The following is a 10475-nucleotide window of genomic DNA, read 5'->3' as shown; positions in this document are numbered from 1 at the left end:
GTGGCGATTTACAGTGAATCTTGGGAGGAAAACCTGCAGCATCTAAAGGTTGTGATGGTAAAGATCTAGAAGGCTGGTTTGAATGTGAGCAAGTGTCACAAATAAGGATGCAGTGGACTCAAGAGCAGACTCAATTGCTACTCTGTGTGTCTCACTTTATAAGAGAATTTTATTTTTTTCTAACAAGCCTATACAGTGGGGCAAAAAAGTATTTAGTCAGCCACCGATTGTGCAAGTTCCCCCACTTAAAATGATGACAGAGGTCAGTAATTTGCACCAGAGGTACATTTCAACTGTGAGAGACAGAATGTGAAAAAAAAATCCATGAATTCACATGGTAGGATTTGTAAAGAATTTATTCGTAAATTAGGGTGGAAAATAAGTATTTGGTCACCTCAAACAAGGAAAATCTCTGGCTCTCACAGACCTGTAACGTCTTCTGTAAGAAGCTTTTCTGTCCCCCACTCGTTACCTGTATGAATGGCACCTGTTTGAACTCATCATCTGTATAAAAGACACCTGTCCACAGCCTCAAACAGTCAGACTCCAAACTCCGCCATGGCCAAGACCAAAGAGCTTTCGAAGGACACCAGGAAAAGTATTGTAGACCTGCACCAGACTGGGAAGAGTGAATCTACAATAGGCAAGCAGCTTGGTGTGAAAAAATCAACTGTGGGAGCAATCATCAGAAAATGGAAGACATACAAGACCACTGATAATCTCCCTCGATCTGGGGCTCCACGCAAGATCTCATCCCGTGGTGTCAAAAGGATCATGAGAACGGTGAGCAAAGATCCCAGAACCACACGGGGGGGACCTGGTGAATGACCTGCAGAGAGCTGGGACCAAAGTAACAAAGGTCACCATCAGTAACACACTACAACGGCAGGGAATCAAATCCCGCAGTGCCAGACGTGTTCTGCTGCTGAAGCCAGTGCATGTCCAGGCCCGTCTGAAGTTTGCCAGAGAGCACATGGATGATACAGCAGAGGATTGGGAGAATGTCATGTGGTCAGATGAAACCAAAGTAGAACTTTTTGGTATAAACTCAACTCGTCGTGTTTGGAGGAAGAAGAATACTGAGTTGCATCCCAAGAACACCATACCTACTGTGAAGCATGGGGGTGGAAACATCATGCTATGGGGCTGTTTTTCTGCCAAGGGGACAGGACGACTGATCCGTGTTAAGGACAGAATGAATGGGGCCATGTAGCGTGAGATTTTGAGCCAAAACCTCCTTCCATCAGTGAGAACTTTGAAGATGAAACGAGGCTGGGTCTTCCAACATGACAATGATCCAAAACACACCGCCCGGGCAACAAAGGAGTGGCTCCGTAAGAAGCATTTGAAAGTCCTGGAGTGGCCTAGCCAGTTTCCAGACCTCAACCCCATAGAAAATCTGTGGCGGGAGTTGAAAGTCCGTGTTGCTCGGCGACAGCCCCAAAACATCACTGCTCTCGAGAAGATCTGCATGGAGGAATGGGCCAAAATACCAGCTACTGTGTGTGCAAACCTGGTAAAGACCTATAGTAAACGTTTGACCTCTGTTATTGCCAACAAAGGTTATGTTACAAAGTATTGAGTTGTATTTTTGTTATTGACCAAATACTTATTTTCCACCCTGATTTACGAATAAATTCTTTACAAATCCTACCATGTGAATTCATGGATTTTTTTTTCACATTCTGTCTCTCACAGTTGAAGTGTACCTCTGGTGCAAATTACTGACCTCTGTCATCATTTTAGGTGGGAGAACTTGCACAATCGGTGGCTGACTAAATACTTTTTTGCCTCACTGTAGCACATTTAAACAACAGAAAATGACAGGCACATTTACATTTCAGGATTCTAAAAAAAACAGAATATCAATATATAAGAAAAGTTGAAAGGTATTGTGGTATTGTGGTGGGGCGTCCATGCAGGAAAGGTGGACGCAGCTGCACGGCATCCGCAATAACGCCCGCTGAGTTAAACATGGGTAATTAGGATTTGTACACTCTAAAAAGTGTATTTCAGCAGTAGTTGAAGTTACGTAAAGTTCAGAGTGAGTTTCATTAAGATTTCTGCTTTAGTGGAGCCAGTCTACATTTGTGGAGTATATCAACTTGTTTTTACGTGTTGTTCCCTCAGTACACATGTAACCTGCTATTCTCATTAGAGTCAACCTGCATCAATTAGGTTTCTCGTGACGCAGTGCGTCTGATGTCATGACGTCTCCGCCTTCTCCAGAATTTTCTACCTGCGGTTGAGAACAACAATTTGAGAGGCACTTGGCTGCAGGCAGGACCTCGTGAACAATTTGGTCAATAAGGTAACGAAGATATTACTTTTTCCATAGTCCTTGAAGGTAAGTCAAATGTAGAACACATATTTTAATATATTAGATATAAAAATATTCCAACTGTATTGTTAAGTTTGTTAAGTGTTTAGTAAACTGACCTGACCAAACCGCTATCATTCAGCCCTGCTAACATTAGCGAAATGTCAGACCTGTTGGTAGTTTGTGCTTGGACATGTAGGTTAAGTTAGTAGTTTGCCGGCGGTACTCTCTTGTTTTAATATCGTAACGCTAGCTTAAAGTTGTGTATTCATGCAGTGTGTCGGTGTTGGCTTACTGTTAGTTATTCATTAGCATTAGCACATTATAGCGGCAAGCTGGGCCGCGGTTCTCTTCAGACTACGTTACTTCGGGCGCACGCATTTATACACGAGTGGTTGTTCGCAGTATGCCTGTCGGCACGAATAGTTCATGCGGTCACGGCCACGGGTGATGTAGGAGGTAAAGTTTAGCTGTGGTGGCTCCAGGAAGCATCCATTTACTGCCGCTTGCATTGCTTTCAATGTACATGACCTTTAAGAAGGCGAGGAGAAAGGGTGCGTGCAGCGCTCGTACACGCACGGATCAGCCGTGTGAGAGGGAGATGGTGTGCGGCAGAAAATCAAAATTAGAAATCATAGAAGAAAGTATTACGCTATTGAACACAGAAAATACAGCCATCAGATTTCTTGTAGACCTAGCACACTTCTGGTCTGTCTGAATACATATATAAGTACATAGATGCAGATGAACACTGTAAACATGATGAAAGATCGACAGACTAACTCGAACATATCTTTAATCTTTAGGACTTTGGGTAGCGCTTCCTTTCCTTCCTGTCAACCTCTCCAGAGGGGTGTCTGCTGATGGCAGACAGATTACATCACCTCTGGTTGGAACCCTGGACAGTGCCACAACCTTTGGCTTGGTGTCCAATGTGATGCCCCATCACCACCTTCTGACCTAACTTCTTCTCAGCTCTGTGACTACTTCAAGAGGGGCATTCCTGTGTGGAGGCGTGCCAGGCAGCTCGTTTTACCTGTGAACTTGCATACTTTCACTTCATCAACAACAAAGGTATGCAAGTTCAAAATAGTAATGTCTCATTTAAACTTAATTCAGTTTTACACTGAACAGGAATCGGCTTTATATATAAAACAATTGCAAAAAAAAAATAAATGTACCTATGGGCATTTGGGTTTTGTTTTTAAACTTTTGTTTTGAACTTATCCCTTTAAAATCTAATTAGAGAGGGCTGGCTACATTTGATGAATACATTTTGTGTTTAAATGATTCGCTTTGTGTTGGGCAATGTGGCAAAAAGCTGAGATGAGATCTAGTCTCATATCACCATATTGATATATTGTAATATTGCCCAACTCTCCCTCTGTGTTTTCTCAAATTATTTATATACACCCAGTAAAGCGTGTCTCTTTGTTTCTCCAGTGCTATGCTTCATGTGGAGATGCAAGGACTGTGGGACAACATTAACAAAAAGATCTGAATTGCTCAAACACTACAATCTGATTCACAGGCATTACGGACGAGGCCACTCATATCCATGCACTTATTTAAATTGTGCATGTAGGTTCAAGACTTGGAACGCCCTACTGAGCCATCTATCAAGAAATCACCCTGCCCAACAAGCAGTCTCCAAAGCTGCGTCCACATTCACTTGCCATATTTGTGGCCATAATAAACTCTCCACAGAAAGAGAATATTTTCAACATATCTATCAGCATCTTAAAAATAAGGAGACTGTAACATGTGTGTTCCAAAACTGTGAATATAAAACCAATGTCTATGAGAACTTCAAAAGTCATAAATACAGAAAACACTCTGGTACAGTGAACACATTTAAGCCTGGAATAAGTTCTGTTGATGAATCTTGTGCCAGTGTTGCCAGTGATATTTCAGATGTGGAAATTATAGAGAGTGATGTAAATTTAAATTCTGCTTTTGACAATGGGTATTCTGAAAACTTAGAGAAGGATATTGAGCTTAAAATTGCTTCAGTGCTCCTTAAGTTGGAACACATCTTTCTTGTGTCTAATGCAGCTGTAGATGAGCTTTTGCAGGAGTTAAACTATTTGATTGGTTCTGTTTCTGTGGCGATTACCCAAAAGACTATTAGCCAAGTATTACAAGACAACGGATGCCAATTTGACCAGTCAGTTGTTGAAAAGCTAGCCAGTGTACTCTGTGAGACAAACCCTGTAAAAAAAGCAATTGGAGATAAAGGTCCACTTTCCAGTCCTTGGAGACGAAAAGCATACTATAAGAGCCACTTTAAAGTAGTGGAACCAGTGGAATATATACTTGACCGAAAAAATAACAAGTCATTCCAATATATTTCAATTTTAAAGTCTTTGCAGCATATTCTTGACTGCCAGACAATCTTGGATCAGGCTGTTAATTTGAATACTGTAGATAATCAGCCTCAAAAAACTTCTGTGCACTACAAAACTATCTTCGATGGTGACTTCTTCCATGAAAATGGACTGTTGTCCAAGCAGGAAAGCATTTCATTGATATTATACATTGATGAATTCGAAATATGTAATCCCCTTGGTACATCACGGAGGAAGCATAAAATTTGTGGATTGTACTGGGTTTTGGGTAATTTGCCACCAGGCTGTAATTCTGCTTTAACCTCAATCTATTTGGCTGCTTTAATCAAAAGTAATGATCTGAAGTGCTATGGGTATGAGAAAGTGTTAAAACCTGTAATTAATGATCTTGTAATTTTGGAACAGAATGGGATATTTCTGTCAAAGTTGGGCAGAACAGTAAAAGGCACTGTTCAGTGTGTTGTTGCCGACAACCTTGGTGCACACAGTATTGCTGGATTCTTTGAAAATTTCTCAGGGACATACGTATGTAGATTTTGCACTGCAGAAACATCAGAGTTCCAGACTATTGAAGTCAGAAGTGAAGTCTTTACTTTAAGAACAAAAGACATTCATGCAGATCATTTACAAATTATTGAGGAAAACAAATGGCCCAGTTATTATGGTGTGAAATCAAAGTGTATTTTGTCAAAGCACCTCTCACATTTTGATGTTACCACTGGGTTTCCACCTGATGTTGTACATGATCTTTTTGAGGGAATTGTTCCTTTTGAACTTGCGCTTTGCCTCAATTTGTTAATCAAAAAAAAGTATTTCACATTATGTACATTGAATGAAGCAATATCATCTTTCAACTTTAAGTGGGCTGACAAAACAAATCGACCTCATCCTGTGGCTCTCAGTTTTGCATCCAAAAAAAGTGTAGGAGGGAATGCACACGAGAACTGGAGTCTTACCAGATTTTTGCCTTTGTTCGTTGGGCAGAGTGTACCCTGTGAGGAGCCTGCTTGGCACATCTTAACAGACTTGAAGGACATTGTTGATCTTGTTGTCAGTCCTGTTCATACTGAGGACTCCATTGCATATCTTGGTTTTAAGATCTCCGAGCACAGAATCAAGTTTCAAGAGGTTTTCCCAGATGTTAATCTTAAACCAAAGCACCACTACTTGGAACATTATCCATACTTGATCCGTAAGTTTGGGCCACTGGTTGCACTATGGACTATGCGATTCGAAGCAAAGCATAGTTTTTTTTAAAAGAGTTGCAAGGAACATCAGATGCTTCAAAAATGTACTTCTTTCCCTTTCACAGAGACATCAGTATCAGATTGCATATCATTTGCATGCAATTAGCTTTGCCAAACCCCCACTGGAAGTAACAGATGTTTCCACTGTTCACATTGATGTTCTTAACAAGGACATCTCAAATGCACTGAGACAGAAGTCTCCAGATATGGACAATGTGTGCTTGGCTAAAAGTGTAGCATATAATGGACTAATCTACAAGTGTGGGAAGATCTTGATCCACGGCTCACTGGGAGGACTGCCAGAGTTTGGTGAAATCATCCAAATGGTGATACTGCAGGACAAACTAATCTTCATTCTGAAAAAGCTTAGCAGATGGTGTATGGAACACTACAGAGCTTATGATCTCAAAACATCACCAAGCAAAGAAGTGGAACTTGTTGAGCCACAAGAACTGCATGATACCTACCCACTGGCAGACTACAAAATTAGAGGGATGCGTCTTGTCACCTTGAAAAGATATGTCCATGTTTAAAGGGTGAGGCCTCAAAATATGATAAAGTATTTTCTTAAGTGGGAAAACAAAACCCAGACCCATACAATACTAATGTGTTCTCAGAACATATTTATTTTATACTGCAAGCCAAAGTGGTGTGATGATGTCATTGGCAATTCATCAGTTATGTCATTTTTTTAATGCAGGTTGCTGGATTCCAGTCAGTGAATGCTAATCCTATGCTCTCCCCCCTTCTGCTTCTCTTCTCTTTTTCTTCTTTCCTCTCCTTGTTGTCTCCTATATTCTCCTCACCTCCTCTCCTTCTCTCTTCTCTTCAATGTCTCCCATATTCTCGCCATCTCTCTTCTCCTCCCCTCTCCTCTTCGGTTTGCCTTCTCTCCTCGCTGCCTCAGCTGATCTCCACCTCTCCTCTTCATTTTCTCCTCCCCTTTCCTCCTCTCTTTGCCTTCTCTCTTTTCCTCTAGTTTGACATTAAATTCTCCTAATTGGAAATGTCAGTGGTTTACATGTTGATCCTCACTAACTGTGCTTGTGCTTTGTTCTCAGACCACCATGGCTGGTTCAACACCTGCAAGACTGAAGGTGATTTTAGGAGAGAACAACATTGAAAAGCTGACTCTTCTAAATGGCATCCCAGAGTCACTTGAAGACCTTCTCAGCACGATAAAGACTACCTTTGGGTTAAAAGGTAACTTCAGACTGCAATACATGGACCAAGACTTTGGCAATGACTTCTTCAATCTGAATTCTACCACCGAACTTCGGAATTTGGGGACAATCAAAGTGATCCACCAGCAAACAAATCCACCTTTGATCAGTGCCGATCAGTCCACTTCATCTCTGTCTCTTTCATTTGAGTCTGATGACGGTATTTCGGTGGCATCAAATGACACAATTATCCTCTCATCCCCTGAATCTATGTCATCTCGAACACAACAGTGGCCAGAAGACTTTGCAATTCCCCAATTTTCATATGACACAGAGCTACAGCTAGAGAGGGGGAATACTGAGTACCGTGTAAGCCAAAAAATGTTGACTTTAAGCGCCCGAATGCTGTCTGATATCCTGAAAAGAGTTGCAGAAGAAATTTACCGTTACAAGGCCTATCCAGAGGATGCACATTTCTGCGCAGCTGCAGAGGCCCTTATCAAAAAGCACCCATGTTTGAAAGAACCTGGATCATTCAATGGCTGCTACGGTTGGAAACAACGACTGAAGTACAAAATGGCAAACTACAGGACCAGGCTCAAATTACAGGGGTGTCCAGAGCTGTGTGTAAACTCACTGAAATCTAAAGCTACTACAGATGCTTTCCCTGCTAAAAAAGTGAAGAAGCCAAAACGTTCTGAAGCTAACTTTTATCCATCCTTTCCTACTGGTGAGACTCTGGACAGCATGGAAAAAGTGAGACTAGAACTTCTGACAGAGATCGGGATAAGGGACAATGAAAGGGTCATCGCAGACAAAATGGCTAACACGTTTGCCTACAGACGACATGAGGTGGTAAAGCAAGAACCAAGCATTCAGGAACTGAAGGACAGATGGCCTGCACTCTTCACACAGAAAGAGGTAAGAATGGAACTGAAGTGATCGAAGTCTGTATGCTTCAGGATTTATTGCAGTTAACTTTCATGAATCGGTCATATCTTGATGTGGTTGAGATTTTATAACACTGAACTTAATGAAAGAATTTACATTTTGAATTCCCATATATGTTATACTTTTTGGGATATAGACATTTTGGCATACAATCAGTTTCAGCATTTTGTTCCATAATACAATATCTACTGTCATTTGTGTTTTGTTTTTAGATAAATACAGAGTTCCAGAGGCTCATGGCTGTTCCTCTTGAGTGGAAGTTCATGGCCCAGTTAGACATGCACTCAAGTCAGCTGATCAAAGTCATACGTGCCAAAGGAGGAGCAACACGCCAAAAGATTGCGAACATCATGGACACATTGGACCAGGCAAATCTGTACCATCAAACAAGATACTTCGTAACTAAGAGGGCTGTCAAAATATATCTGAATCCTTCATAAAGACAATATGGGCAGGCCAATGCTAATCATGGCTTTCATATGCATGAATGTTTTTAGTGACTCAAAAAATACACCACTGAACTCATCCCCTTTTCTTTCTGTAATGAATCTCTGGGCTTGTGAATTACTGTTTTTAAATAAAGTACATGTAAGTTAAGCAATAAGAGTAAGGATGTCTGTCTTATGAAATTTAGAGTTTAAAATTAATCAACATTTGTTGTTCTAGACTGTGGACATTAATCATCGGAAAAAAAGTTAACTGTTAGAACAAACATAACACGTGAACCACAGTTGGATTGCTGACATGTATTTATTATCATGACCATATTGGACATTATGTAATTCCCAGCAACAACACATTACATATTGGATTGACTTTGTTTTAAGTAAGATGGGCTTACTTGATTATTCAAGTTCAAAGGAATAGTTTGACATGTTGGGAAATCTTATCTTTCTTGCTTACAATTTGATTAGAGTCAGATTGATACACCTCTCTCTGCTGTTTCTGGTGTGTGATGACACCCAGCCAAGAAATAGCCCAGCACATAACACATATTGGTACATCACCCAAACACTTAATCACAGTAAGAAGTGAGGCTAATGATGATTTGTGTTTGTGTCTTGTACCCCTCTGTAGGACTGTGGAGCAGATGATGTTCAGAGGGACCTGGAGGAGGTCACCATGGCAGTGTATGTGATTCGGAAGGAGGGGGAGGGACTGCAGGAGCCACCTGAAGACATTGGCATTGTCATTGAGGGTGTGGAAGTGTTGCATGAACTAACTTCGGTTGCCTCAGCTTGTGCCCTGCTTCTAGGTTTGATCTATGCACTCAACCTAGCTTATCCAAAACCCTTTTGCTTCACTTTTGAAGTGCTCCAAAAAATCTTCATGCAGCTTGATCAGCACAAGATGTCCCCCAAAGTCCAAAATCTGTATATCAAACTACAAAGCTCCCAGTAATGGCACAGAACACTGACCAACAAATGGCCTTGTGCCATAATGCGAAGGAACAACTGTGTTTGGACATATAGCATGTAAAATATGTAGTCTCTTTTGGATGTTGGGCCTTTTTTATGCTCCAAGAGACCTCAAACCCCAATTTAATGTGCTTTTATACATACTTTGTATGGTATTTTTATTTATTTTTTAATTTTTTTTCAGACATATTTGCCTTCATTTCGTTTGCCTTCGTTTGATATTTGTGTAATACTGTGTTGCACTTTACACTTTGATGACAACTTTGTGGTCCTACTAAGCGTTACTTGCATTTTGTGCATATGTGTTTTAAAAAGGACAAATGTGTAATGTGTTTGACCAAAAGCTGTGTTGGTTGCCATAAAGGTAATACTTTATTACATTTATACAATAAAGCATTTAAAAAAAAAAAAACATTGGATTTTGAATTTTTGAAAAATATTTTCAGCCAACTTAAAATTTGGATTTAAGCTTTATTAAACAAACTAAAATTTCATTTTAGAGTCACTACAAAAAGTAATTTACACTAAACCACATTATTAGGTTAGCAAAGAGCAATATTTTACTATTGGGTTATGCAAATTATTGGGTTGGAAAAACTGAAAACTTTAAGTTGAAATGTCTTCATTTTAAGTTGGATTAATGCAAAATGTTTATTTGACAACAATTTATTAAGTACATGTAACTTAAATCAGTTGTGTTAATCTAATGTATTAACTTCATTTCAAAGAACTTAATTAAATTTGGTGTTACCAATTGAAATAATTCAATTAAGTTGGTTCAACTTTTTTCAGTGTAGGTGGGAATAGAGAGTTGGTATTGGTGTGATGTGTTTTGGTGGTGCTGTCACTTAGTGTTCGCTCTCTTCTCACTTCCTGTTCCTGCTCAAACACAGTGGTGTTTTTCAGTAGCTTATCTGCTTAGCAGTTTAATTAAAAACTTTTAGATGCATTCTTTTTTCATAGTATAATCTTCACCTACTTGATCTGAAGCACACTTTCTGTGTACTCACTACCTAATTCATAGCCAA

The 10475-nt window shown here is 40.0% G+C and overlaps 1 protein-coding gene across 1 annotated transcript; it reads left to right on the top strand.

Moving 5' to 3' along the window:
• Positions 1–7458: 7458 nt before the first annotated feature.
• Positions 7459–9935, top strand: LOC146556302 (uncharacterized). The gene is made up of 3 exons (XM_085250518.1): positions 7459–7999; positions 8242–8442; positions 9107–9935. The coding sequence occupies exons 1-3, from the start codon at positions 7460–7462 to the stop codon at positions 9428–9430; spliced, it is 1065 nt and encodes a 354-aa protein (XP_085106644.1). The 5' UTR covers position 7459; the 3' UTR covers positions 9431–9935.
• Positions 9936–10475: the final 540 nt, after the last annotated feature.

The sequence above is a fragment of the Mchenga conophoros genome, linkage group LG16 (genome assembly GCF_057382185.1).
Source record: "Mchenga conophoros isolate Kocher_MC1m ecotype Shallow Benthic linkage group LG16, M_conophoros_male_GT1.1, whole genome shotgun sequence".
In the NCBI taxonomy this organism is placed as follows: domain Eukaryota; kingdom Metazoa; phylum Chordata; class Actinopteri; order Cichliformes; family Cichlidae; genus Mchenga; species Mchenga conophoros.
Note: the sequence above shows the minus strand (reverse complement) of the source record. Positions and strands in the feature narration are given on the sequence as shown.